This window comes from Pongo abelii, chromosome 13 (assembly GCF_028885655.2).
Source record: "Pongo abelii isolate AG06213 chromosome 13, NHGRI_mPonAbe1-v2.0_pri, whole genome shotgun sequence".
Lineage (NCBI taxonomy): Eukaryota > Metazoa > Chordata > Mammalia > Primates > Hominidae > Pongo > Pongo abelii.
The window spans coordinates 25,450,071-25,475,383 of NC_071998.2; the positions used below are offsets into that span (position 1 = coordinate 25,450,071).

The window sequence follows — 25,313 nt, forward strand, 5'->3', positions numbered from 1 at the left end:
TAAGGCAGGCCTGGTGGTGACAAAATCTCTCAGCATTTGCTTGTCTGTTAAAGGATTTTATTTCTTCTTTGCTTATAAATCTTAGTTTGGCTGGATATGAAATTCTGGGTTGAAAATTCTTTACTTTAAGAATGTTGAATATTGGCCCCCACTCTCTTCTGGCTTGTAGGGTTTTTGCGGAGAGATCTGCTGTTAGTCTGATGGGCTTCCCTTTGTGAGTAACTCAACCTTTCTGTCTGGCTGCGCCTAACATTTTTCCTCAATTTCGATCTTGGTGAATCTGATGATTATGTGTCTTGGGGTTGCTCTTCTCGAGGAGTATCTTTGTGGTGTTCTCTGTATTTCCTGAATTTGAATGTTGGCCTGTATTGCTAGGTTGGGGACGTTCTCCTGGATAATATCCTGATGACAGTTTTCCAACTTGGTTCCATTCTCCCCGTCACTTTCGGGTACACCAATCAAACATAGGTTTGGTCTTTTCACATAGTCCCATATTTCTTGGAAGCTTTGTTCATTCCTTTTCATTCTTTTTTTCTCTAATCTTGTCTTCATGCTTTATTTCATTAAACTCATCTTCAATCTCTGATATCCTTTCTTCTGCTTGATTGATTCAGCTATTGATAGTTGTGTATGCTTCACAAAGTTCTCGTGTTGTGTTTTTTGGCTACATCAGGTCATTCAGGTTCTTCTCTAAACTGGTTATTCTAGTTATCACTCCTCTAACCTTTTTTCAAGGTTTGTAGCTTCCTTGCATTGGGTTAGAACATGCTCCTTTATTTAGCTCAGAGGAGTTTGTTATTACCCACCTTCTGAAGCCTACTTCTGTCAATTTGTCGAACTCATTCTCCGTCCAGTTTTGTTCCCTTGCTGGCGAGGAGTTGTGATCCTTTGGAGGAGAAGAGGGGTTCTGGTTTTTTGAATTTTCTGCCTTTTTGCACTGGTGTTTCCTCATCTTCGTGGATTTATCTACCTTTGGTCTTAGATGCTGGTGACCTTCAGATGAGTTATCTGTGTGGATGTCCTTTTCGTTGATATTGATGATATTCCTGTTTGTTAGTTTTCCTTCTAACAGGCCCCTCAGCTGCAGGTCTGCTGGAGTTTGCTGGATGTCCACTCCAGACACTGTTTGCCTGGGTATCACCAGTGGAGGCTGCAGAACAGCAAAGATTGCTGCCTGTTCCTTCCTTTGGAAGCTTCCTCCCAGAGGGGCATCTGCCAGATGCCAGCTGGAGCTCTCCTATATGAGGTGTCTGTTGACCCTGGTAGGAGGTGTCTCCCCGCCAGGAGGCACGGGTGTCAGGGACCCACTTAAGGAGGCAGTCTGTCTGTTAGCAGAGCTCAAGCACTGTGCTGGGAGATCTGTTGCTCTCTTCAGAGCCAGCAAGCAGCAACATTTAAGTCTGCTGAAGCTGTGCCCACAGCTGCCCCTTTCCCCAGGTGCCCTCTCCCAGGGAAATGGGAGTTTTATCTATAAGCCCCTGACTGGGGCTGCTGGCTTTTTTTTCAGAGATGCCCTGCCTAGAGTGAGGAATCTAGAGAGGCAATCTAGCTATAGTGGCTTTGCCAAGCTGCAGTAGGCTCTACCCAGTTTGAATTTCCTGATGGCTTTGTTTACACTGTGAGGGGAATATGGCCCACTCAAGCCTCAGTAATTGTGGATGCCCCTCCCCCAACCAAGCTTGAGCATCCCAGGTCAACTTCAGACTGCTGTGCTGGCAGCGAGAATTTCAAGCCAGTGGATTTTAGCTTGCTGGGCTCTGTAGGGGTGGGATTTGCTGAGCTAGACCACTTGGCTCCCTGGCTTCAGCCCCCTTTCCAGGAGAGTGAATGGTTCTGTCTTGCTGGCATTCCAGGTGCCACTGGGGTATGAAAAAAAAAACGAAAAACTGCAGCTAGCTTGGTGTCTGCCAAAATGGCCACCCAGATTTGTGCTTGAAACCCAGAGCCCTGGTGGCGTAGGCACCGGAGGGAATCTCCTGGTCTGCTGGTTGCGAAGACTGTGGGGGAAAAGCATAGTATCTGGGCCAGGGTGCACCGTTCCTCATGGCACAGTCCCTCATGGCATCCCTTGGCTAGGGGAGGGAGTTCCCAGACCCCCTGTGCTTCCCAGGTGAGGTGACACCCTACCCTGCTTTGGCTCGCTGTCTGTAGGCTGCAGCCACTGTCTAACCAGTCCCAGTGAGGTGAATTCGGGTACCTCTGTTGGAAATGCAGAAATCACCCGCCTTCTGTGTTGATCTCTCTGTGAGCTGCAGACTGGAGCTGTTCCTTTTTTGGCCATCTTGCCCTGGTTCCTAGTCAAGCATTTTTTAAGAGAGGATTTTCATATAGTAAAAAAAAAAAAAAAAAAAAAAAAAAAAATTAAGTAAATACTTTGGTTTAAAATTTTAGATTGAGTCTGTAAGGAGCTAGGGAACATTATGATAAATAAGAGTTAAATCCCTTGCCTCAAAAGGGGGAGACTTAAAATATTACCATTTTCCACTTGCTTCTGTAGTTTTAAAAAGCTATATGAATGGTTACAGATAATGATACAATTTAAATGAGGTTATATAGGTTTTGTTGTTCTCCAGAGGAGAAAAGAAACTAGTAATTTAAGCTAACCAGAAAATATAGGAAAAGGAAATATAAACAAGATAACACAAGGAAAACTAGTTATATCAGCTATGGCCATGTAATTAGGTCAAACATCTTTTAAATAGGTGTGAATGAGTCAGAAAGCAGAATCCAGGTTTTGGTCATCTGCCAGAGACCCATGTAAAGTCTAATACATAAAAAATAAAAACGGGGGCTAGACTTGGCAGCTCATGCCTGTAATTCCAGCACTTTGGGAGCCTGAGATGGGAGGATTGCTTGAGCCCTGAAAATTGAGCCTATGGTGAGCTATGATCATGCTACTGTACTTCCGCCTGGGCAATGGAACAAGACCCTGTATCAAAAATAATAAAATAGAGATAAAGAAGGGGCAAAGATTTATTAAATAAATGCATACGAAAAGAAAGCAAGAATTATACTTAAATTGCACTAGTGGAAAGTATTAAGATAAAATGATAAAGGTATTGAGATATCAGTGAAGATTTGCTACACGTAAATCTTTGTCTATTAAATATTAGAAAACGTCAAGAAATATGAGAATTATAAGATATCTTTATTAGTATTGCTAAGTCAGATAAATGATAATAAAGGCATAAATGATCTGTTTAATAAGGTTGATTTAATGTCTATGAATGATCTGTTTAATAAGGTTGATTTAATGTCTGTGTTTTCCATTTTGTATCATATAGCGAATATATCCTTCTCCTCCAATTCTTAAAAAGCTTTGCCAAAGTGATCCTACATGAGTTACAGATAAATATTTAATAAATTCCCAAAGCATAACTTTTATGAGTTTTATTTTCAAATTTGTAGGCTCTGTGATACTGGGCAAATGTCTTAACTCTCGTATGCCTCAGTTTCCTCATTTGTAAAATCAGAATAAAAACCGTGTTTGGGTGTTTTGGAAGTTAAACTGCATGGTGTTAAATTACTGTTAGCTATTATTCTATAGCCCAGAAATTAATCATAGGTTCAAAAAAATTTTCAAAGAATTTCAAAATAGCATCCTTTTGAGTAACTCCTAGCAGAATGAGAAAATCTAAACAAGTATAGCTACTTTCAAAAGTAAGCATGGCAATCAGCCAACACATTATATATTTTAAGATGTAATAAGCTTTTAATCAGAATTTATAGCCTAAATGGATTTATTGGTATTTCAAAAGAATGAACACTTATGAATTAATTAATTTGACTGAAGTAATTGCAAAAAGAACAGCCAGTTAACTCCAAAGAAAGCAAACTGGCCAAAATAAAGAACAAAAACAAAATTTCCCCAAATTACCGGAACTAACAGAGTTCATTCAGTCTTGTTGCAATAGATATGTAAAATAAAATAAAAACGGAGGCCATGCATTTTTATCTACTGGAAAACAAGTGAGATTATACTGGAAAAACAGTATTTTCATATACTGGAAAAATGAGCCAGATTATATAACATTTCCCTAAATGCATAAAAGATTCTTACAAATCCAATTTAGAAAAAAATATGAATGACATTTCAAAACTAGCTGTGAGACATGATCAGGAAATGTATTAAGAAATAACCAGAACAAAAGACACTGGCCAAAGGTGGAAGAAATCCCACAAGAAATCATTAAAAACAGTGAAGTTTGTTTGTTTGGTCTGTTTTTGTCTCTCAGTTTTGAAAAGGTTATGAAGATTGAGCAAATTCAGTGCTATGGAGGGAAATATCATTCATACACTATCGATGGAGGGTTAGTACAGTTTGGAAGGTAGTTGGGGAAAATGTATTAACATTCATTCCTTCCTTCATTGATTCATTTATTCATTTATGGATTGATTGATTGATTGATTGAGACAGAGTCTCACTCTGTTGCCTATGCTGGAGTGCAGTGGCGCAATCTCAGCTCACTGCAATCTCCACCTCCCAGGTTTAAGTGATTCTCCTACCTCAGCCTCCTGAGTAGCTGGGATTATGGGTGCAAGCCACCACGCCTGGCTAATTTTTCTATTTTTAGAAGAGATGGGGGTTTCACCATGTTGGCCAGGGTGGTCTTGAACTCCGGACCTCAAGTGATCCGCCTGCCTTGGCCTCCCAAAGTGCTGAGATTACAGGCATGAGCCACCGTGCCTGGCCTCAACATTTAAAAGCATATACCATTAAACTGAGGAATTATACTTCTGAGAACTTATTCCAGGGAAAAGTTGGTAAAGCAGGTAAAGACATAGATGTGTCTGTACTAAACGCATTTTAGTTACCTGTTAACAAGGAATACATTAAATTATACTACATTTATGTGACATAAAACTATGCAGCCACTAAAAGTTGATGTGGGTACATATTTATTAATAGGAAACAACATCTGTAATCCACTGAGTGGAAAAGAGCAGATTTGTTAAATCTTATTTATTTAAAACTATATATTTATACACATAATTAGATATGTAGAAGGATGGTTTCTAGAGGATATTATGTGTGATTGAAGATAGTTATACATTTAACAAAAAAAATGCTGAAATGATATGAAGAAAACTATGAAGTCCCTGAAGAGAAATCTGGCTCTGATTTGAGTGAGGAAGAGACAGCCAATGTTTCTGCATGGGGACTATAGGTTTGTAAACATCTCAGTTCTCCCCATGCTAATTTATAGAGTACATTCACAATAAAAATACCAGAAAGTAAGTTAAAAGACAAAGCATGCTGAGGAACTTCTTAATTTTTAATGTGAAAGATACCCTTGAGGTCTTCTTTTGCTTCCCTCTGCAGAGGCAACCATTGTTATGAAGTTGATTTACATTTTTCTTATTTATGCCTTTTTACTTTATAATGTGCATCTCTATCCACATACCTTTTGGGTTCAACTCCTTTTTCTATTTTCTGTTAGATTGATAAAGTTTTTCTCTATTCCCTATTTTTTTCTAGGCTGCTTTGGAAGCTCTAGATTCTATTGGTTAACTTTAATTGTGACATATATATTGTATCTATTATATATTTAATATATAAAATATATAATATATAAAATTGTATATTACATATCTATTGTATATAATAGATATATATTTAAACATATATAATTATATATAAAATATATAATATGTAATAAATATATAATTATATATGTTTAAATATATATTATATCTTATATAATAGATATATACTTTTATATATTATATATTTTATATATTAAATATATTTTATATATTTTATATATATTAAATGTATTTTATATATATTAAATGTATTTTATATATTTTATATATATTAAATGTATTATATATATATATGTTTTTGAGACAGTCTTGCTCTGTTGCCTGGGCTGGAGTGCAGTGGTGGGATCTCAGCTCTCAGCTCACTGCAGCCTCCATCTCCGGGGTTCAAGTGATTCTCCTGCCTCAGCCTCCCGAGTAGCTGGGATTACAGGCACTGGCCACCATGCCCGGTTAATTTTTGTATTTTTAGTAGAGACAGGGTTTCACCATGTTGGCCAGGCTGGTCTCGAACTCCTGGCCTCAAGTGATCCACCCACCTCGGCCTCCCAAAGTGCTGGGATTACAGGCGTGAGCCACTGTGCCGGGCTGTGACAAGTATATTTTATCAGTGAGGATTCAGTGAGGGACCAGAGACACTAATGAGTGTTATGGCTGGATATAAAACTTTTGACTCATATTTTTTTGCCATCCGTGGAAAGCAAAGGGAGCTTATCCACACTCCCCCCGTGCCCACATCCAGCATCTCGTTTACTGTAACCCTCTCTGCAATCAGATATTGTGATTATTGACACTAGTAACATCTTGGAAAAGGAGCACTGAAGCCATGTTTCTCCTGGAGAACTTGCATGGTACCCTGGAAGCTGCAGCACTTTTCTCACTCACACATTGTCCAGGATGTTTCAAGGCAGACCTGGGGGTTGTGTGTGGGTTTTTTTTTTTTTTTTTTTTTTTTGGAGTCTTGCTCTTGCTCTATTACCCAGGCTGGAGTGCAGTGCAGTGGCATGATCTTGGCTCATGACAACTTCTGTCTCCCGGGTTCAAGTGATTCTCCTGCCTCAGCCTCCCAAGTAGCTGGGATTATAGGCACCAGCCACCGCGCCTGGCTAATTTTTGTATTTTTAGTAGAGACGGGGTTTCACCATGTTGGCCAGGCTGGTCTTGAACTCCTGACCTCAAGTGATCCACCCGCCTCGGCCTCCCAAAGTGCTGGGATTAGAGGTGTGAGCCACTGTGCCCAGCTGCAGATTTTTTATAGTATTTTGGAGTCAAAGGCCATGATTCTGGAGGGCCACCAGGTGGGCAGTATTCTGAGTATCCATTCCTTTGGTAGCACTTTCTGGACACATGCGTGAGCCAGGTACTGTGCTGATGATTACAAGACAAATGTTCCAAGTCACAGTCTCAAGTAGAAGACAGGCCCACATTTACTACATGCTATGCAGTGTAAGTGCTTTAGTCAGTAGTCAATAAAGAGCTTTAGTCAGTAAGGAGACTGAGAAAGCAGAGAAGGGATCAAGAAATTCTATCTCGAGAAGCTGAGGTTTGACATCATAGTGGGCCCCAGGACAGCAAAGGCAGTGGGAGATATTGTCAAAGATGAAGTTTTGTCTGCATTGTCGGTGCTTTTGAGGAAATTGTCACTACTGTGTAGCAGCAGATATTGGGGCCAGGTCGTAGAAGGATGGGCCTGACCACATGCAAAGTAAATGTGAACTGCCCAGGATACTGCAAGGCAGTTTATCTGGGAAGGCGGTAGCTGTGGCTGGGATAAATTTGCATCTCCGCGTGGAATATCTGTAATGGCTGTTAGCATGTTGAAAGGAAGCTCAAGCAGCAGGGAGGCCTGGGAACAAAAGTACAGCTGTAAGGAATGGGCTTAGGAACAGAATGAACTGACTCAATGGAATACGGTAGGATTGTGGGTCCAGGGAAGCTGGGATAGGTGACAAGATAGGTTGCTGTTATGGGTTGAATTGTGTCCCTCTACCCAAAATATATGTTAAAGTCCTAAACCCTAGTACTTCAGAATGTGATTTATTTGGAGATTGTGTCTTTACAGAGGTAATTAGTTATGATGAGGTCATACTAGAGTAGGGCAGGCCCCTAGTTCAATATGACTGGTGTCCCTCTAAGAAAACAGCCATGTGAAGACATAGAGACAACGAGAATGCCGTGTGAAAACATAGGCAGAGATTGGAGTGATGTGGCCACAAGCCACAGAAACAGAAGGCAAAGTTGGAGGGAGTGTTGTCACAAGCCAAGGAATTCCAGCAGCTACCAGAAACCGGAAGGGCAAGGAATGCATTCTCCCCAGAGCCTTCAAAGGAAGCATGACTCTGCTGACACGGTGATTCACAATTCTGGCCTCCAAGAACAGAGAGAATAAGCTTCTATTGTTTAAACCACCTGGATTGTCCTAATTTGTTATTGCAGCCACGGGAAACTAATACAGAAGGCTAAAATGAAAAAGATGGTAAGAAATATTGGCAAGGATGTGTGGAAATTGGAATCCTCTTAGATTACTGGTGGGAATGTAAGATGGTGCAGCTCCTTTGGAAAATGGTTTGACAATTCCCTACAATGTTAAAAATTGAGTTACCATAAGAACTAGAAATCTCACACCTGTGTGTGTACTCAAGAGAAATGAATATATACATCATCACATAAAATTGCTCATGAATGTTCATAGCGTGTCTATTTGTAATAGCCAAAATGTGGACACAACTCAAATGCCCACTGATGAGTGGATAAACAAAATGTGGTGTATCCATACAGTGGGATATTATTTGGCAATAAAAAGGAATGAATAATAACATGCTACAACATGGTTAAACCTTAAAAACATTATGCAAAGTAAGAGAGGCCAGACACAGACTATGTGTTGTATGATTCCATTAATATGAAATGTGTAAAATAGTCAATTCCGTGGAGACTCAATTTGATTAGTGTTTGCCTGGGGCTAAGGAGAGGGAGAGTAGGGAATGACTGCTAATGGATATAGGTTTTCTTTTTATAGTAATGAAAATGTACTAAAATTAGATAGTAGTAATGGATTCACAGCTCCAAAAACCATTGAATTTTATTTTTTGAAAGGGTTGATTTTATTGTTGTCAAGACAGAGAGCTTGGCAGAGATCCCTTTAAGTAGAGCAAGATTATAAGGCATTCCTTCTTCTCTTCCTTCATTCATTAAACATATCTTTGTTTATTGTCTATTACGTGCTAGGTCTTCTTCTAATCTATGAGAATATAGTGGTTCACCAGCCTGACAACTTGCTTACTCCCTTGCAATTTGCATTCCATCAACAATGGAAAACAAAACCCAGAAAATTATCAAGTATCAGGTCATACCATGGTATCATTTTTATTACTACTCCCTGGGCATGGAATTAGTGTACAAAGTTAGAATGACCACCAGCAGGTTGGTAGATAGTTTTCTCCCAAAAGGACCATGGAAGTACCCCTTACTTCCTTCCTTCTCCTTTCCTTGTCCTATTTCAAGACAAGTTTTCACTCTGTTGCCCAGGCTGGAGTGCAGTGATGCCACCATAGCTTACTGGAACCTTGAACTCCTTGGTTCAAGTGATCCTCCCACCTCAGCCTCCAAAGTAGCTGAGACTACAGGTGTGAGCCACCACACCCAACTAATTACATTTTTTTTGTTTTGTTTTGTTTTGTTTGTAGAGGCTGGGTGCAGTGGCTCACACCTGTAATCCCAGTACTTTGAGAGGCTGAGGCAGGAGGATAGTTTGAGGCCACCATGACTTCTCCCTTTTTGCAGGGAGATTTTTTTACACATCTTCAAGAAACTGCTTTTCTAGAATGTGTGCTCAGACCTCCACACCAAACTGTAGGTTTCCAGAGAGGATGGGAAGAGTGGCTTGGTGAAGAATGGGCATAGTCGGCCTGGGCAGAGGTTTTGCTGCTTCTCCAAAGATTCTTCCAATGCTGTGACTTGTTACAATTCCTGTCCCTATTTGGGAAGGTCTGGTGATCCTTTTCTGGTTTTTCTTCTAATGATTAATAGTTCTACAGTTTGATGAGTCATTTTTGCTTCTGTTTGTAGAAGAGGTGCAGTATATTCAGGCTGAGAAAAACAACAAGGGCCCAATGGAGGCTGCCACACTTTTTCTCAAGTTCTTGTTGGAGCTCCAGGAGGAAGGCTGGTTCCGTGGCTTTTTGGATGCCCTAGACCATGCAGGTTAGTTCATTCTTTTTAATCATAAAGCAGAGGATGTTACTTTGCTGCTTGACAATACTGTAAAAGTGAAAAGCTATTAAATTTGAAGTATCCACTTATAGTTCATGCCTCTTAGTCTGAGACAATGTAAAGACAGTTTTTAGGCAGATGATATAATTGTCTACCTGAAACATCCAACAAAAGAATCTGCAGAGAGATTATTGCCACTAATGGAAGAGTTTAGCAAGATTATTTGGATATAAGACCAGTATACAAAAATTAGTTGCATTTCTGCCCAATGGAAGCAAACAAAAAATGTAATCCAAAATGAAGTATCATTTCTAATAATAACAATTGTAATGTATTTAGGAATAAATCTAACAAAAGATGTATAAGGTCTGAATGGAGAAAATGATAAAATGTTATTAAAAGATATTAAAGAAGTCCTAAATGGAAAAACATACCCATGCAAATAGAGAAGGAGGCTTGAGATCATAAAAACGTCAGTTCTCCCTACATTGATCTGTATATTCAATATAATTCTAATAAAAATCCTACATACTTTTTCAGTGAGTGTGGCAGGTTGATTCTACAATGTATATGGAAGAATTATGACCCAACAATAGTCAAGACACCCCTGAAGAAGACAAATTTAGTAGATTGGGGCTTTTCTTTCTACATGTTAGCATTTATTAGAAAGCTACAGGCATTGAGACAGTGAAATGTTGTTTCTGGCATTGACAAACTGACCATTGAAACAGAATAGAGACCCTCTAATTAGGACCATATCTTTATGGAAACCTGATATATTAGACATCACTGAGAAAGGAGGATTACTGGGAAAGGAGGAGCTATTCAAAAAATAGCATTTATAAACAGAATAATATTAAAAGCCAAACAAATTCAAGCTGGACATGGTGGCGTGTGCCTGTACTCCCAGCCTCTCAGGAGGCTGAGGCAGGAGGACTGCTTGAGTCCAGGAGTTTGAGGCTGCAGTGAGCTATGATGGCGCTGCTGCACTCCAGCCTGGGCAACACAGGGAGACCCCTGTATTTAAAAAACAAACCCTGGGCCGGGCGTGGTGGCTCACGCCTGTAATCACAGCACTTTGGGAGGATGAGGCAGGCAGATTACCTGACGTCAGGAGTTTGAGAACAGCCTGGACAACTTGGCAAAACCCTGTCTTTACTAAAAATACAAAAATTAGCCGGGCGTGGTGGTGGGCACCTGTAATCCCAGCTACTCGGGAGGCTGAGGCAGGAGAATTGCTTGAACCCAGGAGGCAGAGGTTGCAGTGAGCTGAGATTGCGCCATTGCACTCCAGCTTGGGCAATGAGTGAAACTCCTTCTCAAATTTAAATAAATAAATAAATAAACCTTGTATTTAAAAAATAAACCCTAACTTTTATGCCCATGTGGATACAAATAAATAAATACATTTGTATTCCTTACATCATGTTTATCAAAAACACTATAAAGAAAGCGAAAAAAAAAAAACAAATCACAAACTCTGGGAGAAGATATTTTCAAAATGTATAATCACCAAAGGATTAGAATCTAGAATATATTAAAAAGGTCTTAAAATCAAGTGGAAAAAGAAAGAAAACATACATAGAGCAAAAAATTTGGACAAACATTGCAATGAATACAAAGAATGAAAAGTGAATAAATGTAAAAGATTCTCAGCCCAGTTAGGAATTTGGGAATTGTAAATTAGGAACACAGTGAGATAACATTTTATGACTACTAGGTAGCAAAACTTAAGTCCAACAGTGCTAAGGCTTAAAGAAGATATTTAATGGAAATCTTTTTTTTTTTTTTTTTTTGAGACAGAGTCTAGCTCTGTTGCCCAGGCTGGAGTGCAATGGCACGATCTTGGCTCACTGCAACCTCTGCCTCCCGGGTTCAAGCTATTTTCATGTCTCAGCCTCCTGAGTAGCTGGGATTACAGGTGCCCACCACCACACCTGGCTAATTATTGTATTTTTAGTAGAGATGGGGTTTTGACACATTGGTCAGGTTGGCCTCGAACCCCTGACCTCAGGTGATCCACCTGCCTCGGCCTCCCAAAGTGCTGGGATTACAGGCGTGAGCTACTGTGCCTGGCCAGAAATCTTAAATATCACTATGTGGAATGTAAATTGATACAACTATTTTGAAAAATAACTTGATATCACCTTGTAGAGTTCAACTCTCATGTATCCTTCTATCCAAAAGTTTCACTCTTAAGTTTGTGCCCTAGAAGAACTTATACATATATTCCAGAATATGCATATAAGAGTGTTCATAGTATAATTGTAGCAACAAAAGCAAGCAAACAAAACTGGAAATTACTTTGATGTCCTTTAAGAGGAGAATGGATACATAAATTTTATAATATTTACACATGGTCCATTAAACTACAATGAAAAGGTGTGAACACATCTACAGATGACAACTCAGGTGAGTCTTAGAAATGTAATGTTAAATTTTAAAGAAAGAGAAACTTACATGTCATAGGATATAATATTTATAAAGCTCCAAAAAGCTAAACTTAACATATTGCTTAGAGAATCAAATATATGCAACTATAAAAAAATTAAGGTATTGATAAATACAGGGAAGCAGTGACTTTGGCAGGGAGACAGAGGTGTTGGAAAGAGAAGGCACAAAGAATTGGAATATGGTGGTTCTTTTTTTTTTTTTTTTTTTTTTTTTGAGACGGAGTCTCACTCTAGCCCAGGCTGGAGTGCAGTGCCGCGATCTCCGCTCACTACAACCTCCGCCTCCTGGGTCCTGATTCAAGCAATTCTTGTCCCTCAGCCTTCTGAGTAGCTCGGATTACAGGCACATGCCACCATGCCCAGCTAATTTTTGTATTTTCAGTAGAGACGGGGTTTCACCATGTTGGTCAGACTGGTCTTGAACTCCTGGCCTCAAGTGATCCACCTGCCTCAGCCTCCCAAAGTGTTGAGATTACAGGCATGAGCCACTGCACCCAGCCAGAATATGGTGGTTCTTAAGTTCGATAGTAGGTTCACATATGTTCCTTTTCTTGTTATACTCTTTATTATATATGTTACAAATATTCTGGTACATGCATCAAATATTACATAATTTTTACATTTCTGTTTTCAGAGCTGTGGTGTTTTCTATCAACAGAAGAATCATGAAGTTCATAAATTTGGAAAGGAGAGCTTTATTTTTCATAAAGGGTTGCAGTCTGCATGGTGGCCATTTTGACAGGCTGGGAAGTGTAGCCTCGGGCCAGAAGCAGGAAACAGGCACTTTGAGGGTGGGAAGAGTAAAACAGAGATTTATGCTGAACAGGGTGACCAAATATTCAGTAAGCTACAGGAGGAGTCATGAAAGTAGAAGCATGCACCTGGGCAGTTGAGCTTCATGCCTTTCCATGGGACCCATGTTCAAAAACTGGCAGTGTTAGCATGATCCAAGGGTGGAGTTTTTGGCCCTCTGATGTCAGAAGGTGAAGCAGAGGACATGAAAACTCTCACTGCACATCATTCATAGACTGGCCAGACCCACTCTGTGGTTGGTGGTCTCTTATCAGGAAGAAGTGCTGGTTGGTTGTTGTGTTGAAACTGCTAAAGGGAGGGGCAGTCAGGAGGTTAGTTGAAATCAGTAATGGAGCAAGTCTTTCCAAAGGGCTGGTTTCTGTTTCTCATCAGAGAAAGCACTGTTTCTCCACTTTGGGGATATGATTAATCTGGATATTATAAGTTATTTTAATCCTTACCAACCTGTTAGGTAAAAATAGTACTTTTAATTTTTATTTTAAAAATTGAATAAGGTTTAGTATTGGAAGTCCTAGCTGGAGCAGTTAGGCAAGAAAAAGAAAGACAAGGTATCCAAATTGGAAAGGAAGAAGTAAAATAATCTGTTTGCAGATGGCAGAATCATTTATTTATTTATTTATTCATTCATTCATTCATTCATTTATTCATTTATTTTTTGAGACAGAGTCTTGCTCTGTCGCCCAGGCTGGATGGAGTGCAGTGGCGCAATCTCGGCTCACTGCAAGCTCCGCCTCCTGGGTTCACGCCATTCTCCTGCCTCAGCCTCCCAAGTAGCTGGGACTACAGGTGCTTGCCACCATGCCTGGCTAATTTCTTGTATTTTTAGTAGAGACGGGGTTTCCCCATGTTAACCAGGATGGTCCCAATCTCCTGACCTCATGATCTGCCTGCCTCGGCCTCCCAAAGTGCTGGGATTACAGGCGTGAGCCACCGCACCCAGCTGTTGGCAGAATCTTATATGTAGAAAACCCTAAAGATTTTAGAAAAAACTATTAGAACTAATTCAGAAAAGTTTCAGGACACAAAATCAACACCCCAAAATTAGTTGCATGTCTATATATTAACAAATAATCCAAAAAAGAAATTAAGGTAACAATTCCATTTATAATAGCGTTAAAAAAATTAAAATACTTAGGAAGAAACCTAACCAAGGAGATAAAAGACTCATACCCTGGAAACAACAAAACATTGCTGAAAGAATGAAAGGTAACACAAATAAATGGAAAGACATCCCCATTCATGAATTAAAGACTTAAGATGCCTATACTACCAAAAGTGAACTGCAGATTCAATGCAATCCCTATCAAAATCCCAATGAATTTTTTTTTGTAGAAATAGAAAAAATTATCCAAAATTTATAGAGAATCTCAAGGCATCTTGAATAGGTAAAATTTTGATAATGAGGAATCAACCAGGAGGCCTCACCTCTCCTGATTTCAAAACACATTACACATCTGTAGCAATCAAAATGATGTGGCACTGGCATAAAGACAGACAAATAGGCCAAAAGAGCACCCAGAAATAAATTCTCAAGTATATGCTTAAAGATACCAAGACCACTCAATGGGGAAAGGACAGTCTCTTCAGCAAATGTTGTTGGGAAAACTGGATATCCATATGCAAAAGAATGAATTTTTACACTTACACCATGTATTACAGTTCTGCAGAGAAACAAAAGCAATAGGATATATTTATGTGTGTGTATATATGATGGGATATGTATATACATTGTTACTTACATGTATGTGTATATATATTTTTGGAATTGGCTCATGTGATTATGGAGGCTGAGATGTCCCATGATCTGCTGTCCACAATCTGGAGAATCAGAAGAGCAGTTGGTGTAATTCAGAGTCTGAAGGCCTGAGAACCAGGACCTCTGATGTCCAAGGGCAAGAGAAATGATGAGCTCAAGAAAAGATAATTTGCCCTTCTTCTCCCTTTTTGTTCTGTTTTGGTCTTTAATGGATTGGATGATGTCTGCACACATCAGTGAGGGTGAATTTCTTTATTCAGTCTGATTCAAATGATAATCTGTTCTGAAAACACCCTTACAGACACACCCAAAAGTAATGTTTTACCAGCTATCTGGGCATCCCTTAGCCCAGTCAAGTTGGCACAGAAAATTAACCATCACACACTATATACAAAATCAAATCAAAATGCATTAAAGAGCAAATATAAGACCTAAAACTATTAAATCTCCTAGAAGAAAGCATAGGGGAAAAACTTCATGACACTGGAATTGGCAGTGATTTCTTGGACATGATATCAGAAGCATAGGCAACAAAAGTGAAAAAATAGACAAATGGGACTATATGAAACGTATGTGCCTCAAAGGACATAATAGGGTGACAAGTCAACCCATGGAATGAGAGAAAATGTTTGCAAATCATATACCTGATAAGGGGTTAATGTGTAGACTATATCAAGAACTCCTGCAACTCAAAGACAAAAAATCAAATTAAAAAATAGGCAATCCCAGCGCTTTGGGAGGCTGAGGCAGGTGGATCACCTGAGGTCAGGAGTTCAAGACCAGCCTGGCCAACATGGCAAAACCCTGTCTCTACTAAAAGTACACATAGCGGGGCGTGGTGGCACACGCCTGTAGTCCCAGCTACTCGGGAGGCTATGGCAGGAGAATTGCTTGAACCCGGGAGGTGGATGTTGCAGTGAGCAGAGATCATGCCACTGCACTCCAGCCTGGGTGACAGAGTGAGACTCCATCTCAGAAAAAAAAAAAAAAAAGGCAAAGGAGTTGAATAGACATTTATCCAAATATGGTGTACAAATGGCTAATGAGTATATGGAAAGATATTCAACATCAGTAATCATCAGAGAAATTCAAAGCCACAGTGCGATATCACCTCACCCCCATTACAATGGCTTCTATAAAAACAAAAACAAGGCTGGGCGTGGTGGCTCATGCCTGTAATCCCAGCACTTTGGAAGGCCAAGGCGGGTGGATCATGAGGTCAGGAGTTCAAGACCAGCCTGGCCAAGATGGTGAAACCCCATCTCTACTAAAAAATACAAAAATTAGCTGGGTGCGGTGGCGGGTGCCTGTAATCCCAGCTACTCGGGAGGATGAGGCGGGAGAATTGCTTGAACCTGGGAGGCAGTTTGCAGTGAGCCGAGATCATGCCACTGCACTCTAGCCTGGGTGACAGAGCAAGACTCTGCCTCAAAAAATAAAATAAAATAAAAACAAAAACAGAAAATAATGCGTATAGGTGAGGATGTGGAGAAACTGCAACCCTGTGCCTGATTGGTAGGGTTGTAAAATCGTGTTAACAGCCATGGAAAACAGTATGGCAGTCCCTCAAAAAATTGAAAATATATATCACCATATGATCCAGCAATTCTGCTTCTGGTGTATTTCCAAAAGAATTGAAAGCAAGGTATTGATGAGATATTTGCACATCCATGTTGATAGTAGCATTATTCGTGATAGCTTACAAGGTAGAAGCAACTCAAATGTCCATCAGTGATGAATGGATCAACAAAATGTGATATACACATACAGTGGAATATTTTTCAGCCTTAAAAAAAAAAAGGAAATCCTGGCACATGCTGCAAAATGGACATACATTGAGGGCGCTGTGCTGAGTGAAATAAGCCAGTCACAAAAAGACAAATATTGTATTTTGCCACCTATATAGATTATCTAAAGTAGTCAGATTCATAGAAACAGAAAGAGTGGTGGTTACCAGGAGCAAGGGTGAGGAGAGAAAAAGGAATAGTTGTTTCATAGAGTTTTAGATTTGCAAGGTGAAAAAGGTCAGGATTTTTGTTTTATAACAAAATGAATTTAACACGACTGAACTGTACATTTAAAAATAGTTAAGATGGTAAATGTTTTATCTGTTTGTTACTACAATTTAAAAAAAGAATGAGGTTGAACATCTTATGTATGTTTCTTGGCCATTAGTATTTTTCTCTGAACTTTCTAAATATGATTTTTAAATAAATGTCTTTTAAAGGCATGTAGAATAATATTAAGTAAATTTCCCATTTACTTAATATTATCTTAGAAAAATTAGAAAGTTCCTTGGGGGCAGGAATTAAGGTTTATATTTCTTTTTGCCTTCTTTACTGCTTTCCACTGAGAAGATACTTAATAAACCTGTTGACTCTGACTTTTTAAAGACAAATCAGGGATTGTAGGTGAAGTCCATGAGGCACTTTGGAAGAAAGATTTTATACTAAGATCAAAATGTAATACTTCAAAGTTGTCCTTAGTACTTTTTCCCAATAGATAATAAATATTGCCAGAAGACCTAAAGTGTTGGGTGACTAAAATGAATACTGTTTTCTTTTTGAAAAATCAATGACAATTGGGGGTAATTTACAGATATTTTTTGAATTCTACCACCATACGTTCAAACATGATTTCTATGATACTAATCTCAAAGTATTTTTCAGTTGGTTTCATAAAAGTCCACATTTTTTTCTTTCTTTTCAGGTTATTCTGGACTTTATGAAGCCATTGAAAGTTGGGATTTCAAAAAAATTGAAAAGTTGGAGGAGTATAGATTACTTTTAAAACGTTTACAACCAGAATTTAAAACCAGAATTATTCCAACAGATATCATTTCTGATCTGTCTGAATGTTTAATTAATCAGGAATGTGAAGAAATTCTACAGGTAAGTTAATATAAAATACTAAAATTGGGGGAAATAATTATAACATGGGAAGGTCTTCTGTTTTCTATACTGTTTTAGACCTGAGAAAGATCATTGAAACCCACAAAAGTACTCATAGAATAGTAGTTTTTTTGAGACGGAGTCTTCCTGTGTCGTCCAGGCTGGAGTGCAATGGTGTGATCTCGGCTCATTGCAACCTCCGCCTCCTGGGTTCAACCAATTCTCCTGCCTCAGCCTCTTGAGTAGCTGGGATTACAGCTGCGTGCTACCATGCCCAGCTAATTTTTGTATTTTTAGTAGAGATGGGGTTTCACCATGTTGGTCAGGCTGGTCTCGAACTCCTGACCTCGTGATCCACCCGCCTTGGCCTCTCAAAGTGCTGGGATTACAGGCGTGAGCCACCGTGCTCAGCCAGAATAGTACTTTTAATGTGAACTGAGTAATTTTTATGTCACAAAGTTTTTTTGAAGTTTGCCCTATTTTCAGTTAAAATCACCACAGTCTGTGAACAGTATTTTATGCAAATTTAAATTGAACAGTTGAGCAAATGAGAAAGGGCTACAGACTCTAGCAGTTAAGTGTTTAGACTCTGGACACAGATGAATTTTGTTAGAATCATAGCTCAACCACTAGCGGTATGATCTTGGGCAAGTTACTTAGTTTCTCTGAATATCTATCTGTTTCCTTGTGTGTAAAATGGAAATAATAATGGTACCTTATTAATATGGTATTTTCATAAGGGTAATGAGATAATATATGTAAAGTACTCATGTATGTCTTGCACAGAGTATGTGTACAATAAACTTTAGTTATTATGATTAGTAAAAGTCATACAAATTCCTCAACCCTGAAAAAAAATTTGTTAATATTTTGTTATCTGTTTCCAAATATTGCTATATGCCAATATACCCATGTTGGGAATGGTTGTCAAATGATTATTTTCCTAATATTGCTGATGAGGATAGGTATAAGAACTTAGAGGCAATGAGAAGGCTTGGCTTGACATAGTGACATCATGTATAAAGGACAAGGATGAAGGAAAAAGTATCTTAAAAGACTGTGTTGGATGGGGCAAAAATTGTCATGGATATGACCCATTGAACCGTAATGTACAATGGCTTTAAATCAGATAGTACATGACTGACATTTCTTCAGTAAAAACTGATAAATGGAAAACTTTTGAGATAATTGATCAATAAACTACAGTTATCTTGCTTAGATTTGTTCCACTAAGGGGATGATGGCAGGTGCAGAGAAATTGGTGGAATGCCTTCTCAGATCAGACAAGGAAAACTGGCCCAAAACTTTGAAACTTGCTTTGGAGAAAGAAAGGAACAAGTTCAGTGAACTGTGGATTGTAGAGAAAGGTAAGACAGTGTACCCTCCTCACAGCTCTACTTAGGGCTCGCTCATTCCAACTGGCCTTTTACATCCCATCAGAGAGGTGTTTTTCCCCTCAGATAGCCAGAGCTACATCTCTAATGCGAGACCAGCAGGAAGCTGGATTCTGGGAGGGAGGCAGTTACTTGCCTACAAAATTAGTTTAGTTGCATATAACCCCTAAAAATGGACTGGGGAAAACCATTGTCATCCAGAATTAGCCCATCTGGCCCAAAGGATTTGAGGAAGGCAAAATCCAAACTCCCAGTCTAAGTTTAGATTATCAGAGAAATAGCTTGAGAATTCTAGAGTTAAAGGTTCAAACTCCAGGACTTACCCCCTTTTCAGAGTAGATTTCTTGATAGACATTGCCTGGTTCTCTTACTGGAAGCCATCTGGAACCGAATCCGACGGATGAAAGAATTGGTTGTCATTAAGTGTCTGAACTACCATTTGGTTTCTTGAAGGTGACACTCAGAGCATTGTTTCAAAGGCTGAGTTTGGTAAACATCTGAATATCTGGTCTTAGCTTTCCTAGGCTTCTTTAGATCATAAGTTGTTTCAGAAACTGTATAAATACACATCTGATTTATTGGGTCAAGAGTCAGTCAGAAAAAGAAGACATGAATGTCTGCTAAATCATGCTTCTTTTTTTTTTTTTTTTTTTGGTGCATACGAATCCCTCGGAGGTCTTGTTAAAATGAGGATTCTGATTCAGTAGGGCAATACATTCCACACTTTGGGTAATATAGCTCTAAATTACATTGGAGGTCAACTCCAAATTGAGATTTTAAACTCAAAATGATTCTTTTAACTGTTTTAAAAGGTGAAGGGGAGTGGTTGGGAGAAATTTTAATAGAAGTTTAAAATCTTAGTGTTATGACCATTTTGTGGAGCTTTCACCATCAAAACTATAATCAGATTATGTGAAGATTCTGAGACTTTTTTGGTCTTAAAAAGGTATAAAAGATGTTGAAACAGAAGATCTTGAGGATAAGATGGAAACTTCTGACATACAGATTTTCTACCAAGAAGATCCAGAATGCCAGAATCTTAGTGAGAATTCATGTCCACCTTCAGGTACCCGGCATTGTTTGTTCTTTTCCATAATGGTGCTCTTCTGCTATTTGGTGTGGGGACATGTTTTGCAGTACCCAAAGTCACAGCCTTGTGAAAGGTTTTGTAAGGAAAATTAAGAAAGTAAAGAGAATTTATGTGACAATAGATACTTTTTCTATATTTAGAATGCCATTCTCTCGTAGTTCTTCCACTATCTTTTTTTCTTCTTTTACTATCTTTTTTTTCTTCTACCACTGAGAAAGTATGGGCATGTCTATATGTCTATATTGCAAATAGAGTCTTCAACAAAACCCAGTGTCTATGAATTCCCAAATCAGCCTTGCTTTCTAAAGAAATACTACTTCTATTTCTGAGTCACTTGCTCAATTTCCTTTTAGGATTCCTGGGCTGCCCTGCAAGTTGATGAAGTTAGTGTGCTACCCAAATGCGCCTGGCTGAGAGGTTGAGTAGGGGCTGAGATCCAACCTGTGCCATTTGCCACACAGTGCACTGACGGGCTGTGTCCTCCAAGAGGAGCTCCTTTTTCTTATTTACACAAAGGCACTGTATAAGTTAGCTGTGGCCCTGTGAGGCCCCCTTATGCTTCTCAAAGCATATTTTCTTGATGGTTTTATGAGACCAGAAAGTTGCATAATATGCCATAATAAAAAGTTATTTATAAAAGAGTATCAGGAAGGAAATTGGGATTAATAATGAGTGGTGGTAGAAGAAAAATGATATTAGAATAACATCATAAAGAGAAAATGTACAGATTACTTCTGCAACTGAATGTTACAAGTTTTTTTGTTTTGTTTTGTTTTTTTGGTCATTTCAGAATAAAATCTGTTACCCCTTGGGAAAAAAAAAAACAATAAAATCAATGAATATGAGTTGCTTTAAATTTTCTGACACGTGAAGATTCTTGCATGCCTTTTGTTGTTGTTGTTGTTACTGTTTTTTGAGACGGAGTCTCTCGCTCTGCTGCTCAGGCTGGAGTGCAGTGGCACAATCTCAGCTCACTGCAACCTTGGGTTCAAGTGATTCTCCTGCCTCAGTCTCCCAAGTAGCTGGGACCACAGGCATGTGCCACCACATCTGGTTAATTTTTGTATTTTTTTTGTAGAGATGGGGATTTCACCACGTCGGCCAGGCTGTTCTTGAACTCCTGACCTCAAGTGATCCATCCACCTCAGCCTCCCAAGTGCTGGGATTACAGGCATGAGCCACTGCACCTGGCCTTTACATGTCTTTTGTGTGAGTTTAATTCACTTAACCTTTTAGAAATTCTCCCTTTCTCTAAAATGGATAGGTTAGACTCAGTAGATAATTTCCAAAGTCTTTGCTAGCTCTTAACGTTTTATATGCCTACGTGTTATTGAGATAAAGCCTTTGATTATTTTTTAAAACTTCTGGTTATGTTGAGAGAAAATATCATTTGAGAACTTGAAGAATGACAGAGCGTTATTGCTCCTTAATAAGAAATTGCTTTGAGAATCCAATGTTAACAGTTTGGTTTTCTTCAAAGATCGTGGGAGGATTTGTTGCTTTTTTTGCATACAGCATTGCCTTTAGTGGACAGCTTGTCTTACCCTGAATTGGGCCATTCTTGCTTTGGTTTCTCTTTGTTAGCCTTCCATGATTGTATAAAAAATAATTCATGTTTTTTTTTTCTTTCTTGCCATCAATACTTTGTCACTGAGAGAATTCTGTACTTCAAATTAGTGGAAAAGCTAGAATGGTTACCAAGAGAAAGGATTCTAAACTTGCTCCAATGAGGCTCTTCTTGCTGGAGTCAGAATTTGTGGACATTAGACTGTAGCTATTGCTGTTATTCCTCAGAGCAGGAACTGTTTGGTAATTTTGCTCCTTTTGTATTCCAGAAGTGTGTGATACAAACTTGTGCAGCCCGTTTAAATCAAGAAATTACCAATTAGAGCTTGCTTTGCCTGCTATGAAAGGAAAAAACACAATAATATGTGCTCCTACAGGTAAGCCTATTGCCATTACTTACATAGATTTTCTGTTTGCTTCCTTTTTTTTTTTCTTTTGTTGAATACTGGGACAGAATGGGCAAGTTTCAGTTTTTTCCTTGTTCCATGTGTCTTTTGAGAAAACTGTCCTAATTTAATCCTAATGTATTTTATGGGATTATGTACATTAATTAATTAATGTACATAATTATGTAATTAATTAATTATGTACATTAATGTATTTAATGTATTTTCTTTACCTTTCATGAGAAGATAAAGAAAAGTGTCCTCTTTTAGCTTGCTTTTGGGTCCTGGCTGTTGGCATGCTACTTAGGGAGCAGCTTGATTTTTTTTAGTCATAGTGTAAATTCTGTAATCATTAACATATTTAAATTATCAACTAATTAGTCAGCTCAGTGGTATTAGAAGAGCCAAAAATAAACACGTTTCTAGAGAAATATCTAACATATGAGTTACATGTTTTCTTTTTTCCTTACATGTTAAAAGGTTGTGGAAAAACCTTTGTTTCACTGCTTATATGTGAACATCATCTTAAAAAATTCCCACAAGGACAAAAGGGGAAAGTTGTCTTTTTTGCTAATCAGATCCCAGTGTATGAACAGCAGAAATCTGTATTCTCAAAATACTTTGAAAGACATGGGTAGGTATAATAGTTGCTTCAACTCTTTTTCTCCAGCTTCATGTGATTGATGTGTTTTCTGTTTTGTTTTTGACAAATGATTTTAAAAAATTTATATTAGATTCAGCTTTTATATAATCCAGATGTTATTCCTTCATGGATTCAAGTCTTTTTTGTTAGATGTACCAGAAATCTTAAACTCCCCTGGTTTGCCCTTCTATGGGGAGTAAATGACTTCAGGAATAAATTTGATGTTTACGTGGCACATTTAACTTCTTTAGTGATTTTATAATTTATTTGATATTATTCTTTTATGTACTCTTTTCTCTCTTAGTGACTTAAAATAATATATACTACTATAAATTACAACTAGCTTGGATTTATTGATCACTTACTATGTGTCAGGCTCTGTGCTAAGGACTTGCCTACAGCTATTCTTCTTTTGGACTCAGGGAGAATTTAATCAGTTGATGTTCTGATCTAGCATTTCGTCTTTGTGGTTCCTTATTCACATCGTGGTTAGTAATATGGAATTTCTGTCATTTCCCAGGTATAGAGTTACAGGCATTTCTGGAGCAACAGCTGAGAATGTCCCAGTGGAACAGATTGTTGAGAACAATGACATCATCATTTTAACTCCACAGATTCTTGTGAACAACCTTAAAAAGGGAACGATTCCATCACTATCCATCTTTACTTTGATGATATTTGATGAATGCCACAACACTAGTAAACAACACCCATACAATATGATCATGTTTAATTATCTAGATCAGAAACTTGGAGGATCTTCAGGCCCACTGCCACAGGTATCTCCAAAGTCAGACGAATACTTCAGAAGAGCTATAATCTTCCTAACTCCTATTTTCTTACTCTTATGGCCACACTGAAGATGTCCTTCTCAGGTCCCAAGTCCATATTGTACAACTCATTATGAATTCTGGTTCCTTTATTCATTTGTTCACTTAGTAAATATGCATTATGTGTCTCCATATGCCATACACTGTGTGTTAGTAAAAACAAAAAAACAAAAGCCCTACCCCAGCAGGAAAGAGTTATATGAGGGGTTGTGGAAACATTGTACCATTTCTCAGACAGCTAATGATTTTGAATGCTCCTTACAGGTCATTGGGCTGACTGCCTCGGTTGGTGTTGGGGATGCCAAAAACACAGATGAAGCCTTGGATTACATCTGCAAGCTGTGTGCCTCTCTTGATGCGTCAGTGATAGCAACAGTCAAACACAATCTGGAGGAACTGGAGCAAGTTGTTTATAAGCCCCAGAAGTGTAAGTTGGATCCAGTAACAAGCCTTTGAGATTCTGTTACTCTCTGCTACCTCTAGTTCAGAGCCATCTAGACGGATACTGAACTTTGACCCTCTCTGTGTTTAGTAGAAAATATTTAACCCCAAACTTGAGTAATAGTCACATTTTTTAGCCTCTCTAACTGAGCTCTCATCCCAAGCAATGGATGAACCTCAGAAGTGGCCTTAGAGAGCAAACGTTCTTCCTCTTTGGTTCCAAAAACCTCTTCTAAATGTACTAGCAATGCAAAGGAGGTGATGAGAGAATTTAGGCATCAGATAGCCAAGAGCTGGGTTCACTCAGCCTTTTCCCATGCTCTGTGCCTGTGTGTTCATCACTGTTTGAATATGTATTTGATCATTTTAGTTGAAATGGAATGATCTGAATTCATGATGTCACTCCTCCAAAGATCAGATATGATTTTTTAATAAGACTAACAATTGTTTATTGATGTTATTATTATACTAACCCTGCAAGGAAGAGAGGGATACAGAAAATATATATGACTTCACCCTTGCTCTCTGAGTAGTATGTGACTGTATGTCTGAGGTGGAACAAATAGACATGTAATAGGGAGTGGTGTAGATAAGTTCCTTTTTGAAGGCTGCTTGTAAGTAAGGATTTTGATGTACCCGATCCCAACTTTTCAGTGTCACATATGAATTTCTTTACAATCCGGTTCCTCCTGCCCTCTGAGCATCATCACCTCCAAACATTCATAAACCCAACCATGTTGCATTCCTCTGGGCTGCTCAATCATGCCGTGTGCTTTCTCTCTCCCACCTTTTGTCTGTGCTTCCTTTGTACATCACTGCTTTTTTTTTCTTTTTCTTTGCCAAGTTGTGATGGAATATACATGACTACTCTTGCTTTCTTCTTTCTTCTTCCTGTATTTATTCTAAATTCTGACTTCCCTGGAAGAATCAGGTGTTACTTTCCCTGTGTTTTGTGATACTTTGTGTGAACTACTTCTTTTTTTTTTTTTTTTGAGACGGAGTCTCATGCTGTTGCCCAGGCTGGAGTGCAGTGGTGTGATCTCGGCTCACTGCAAACCTCCACCTCCTGGGTCCAAGTGATTCTCCTGCCTCAGTCTCCTGAGTAGCTGGAATTACAAGCATGTGCCATCACGCCTGGCTAATTTTTTGTGTTTTTAGTAGAGACGGGGTTTCACTGTGTTGGCCAGGCTGGTCTTGAATTCCTGACCTCAAGTGATCCACCCTCCTCGGCCTCCGAGTGTTAGGATTACAGGTGTGAGCCACCACACCCGGCCACACTTTACATGTACTTCTG

General features: G+C 38.8%; 1 protein-coding gene across 2 annotated transcripts in view; it reads left to right on the top strand.

The window, feature by feature from the left end:
- The window catches only part of RIGI (RNA sensor RIG-I), a 72,204-nt gene that overhangs the window by 15,881 nt on the left and 31,010 nt on the right, over positions 1–25,313 (top strand). Inside the window, exons 2-9 of one of the 2 annotated variants that reach the window (XM_002819715.5) lie at positions 9,613–9,747; positions 17,488–17,669; positions 18,889–19,036; positions 20,010–20,129; positions 21,989–22,096; positions 22,586–22,739; positions 23,269–23,527; positions 23,843–24,005. In XM_002819715.5, the coding sequence (XP_002819761.2) occupies positions 9,613–9,747; positions 17,488–17,669; positions 18,889–19,036; positions 20,010–20,129; positions 21,989–22,096; positions 22,586–22,739; positions 23,269–23,527; positions 23,843–24,005 (1,269 nt within the window). Of the gene's footprint in view, positions 1–9,612; positions 9,748–14,882; positions 15,021–17,487; positions 17,670–18,888; positions 19,037–20,009; positions 20,130–21,988; positions 22,097–22,585; positions 22,740–23,268; positions 23,528–23,842; positions 24,006–25,313 lie in introns of those variants that run through there. The other variant, XM_054519774.2, reaches the window with a different exon arrangement.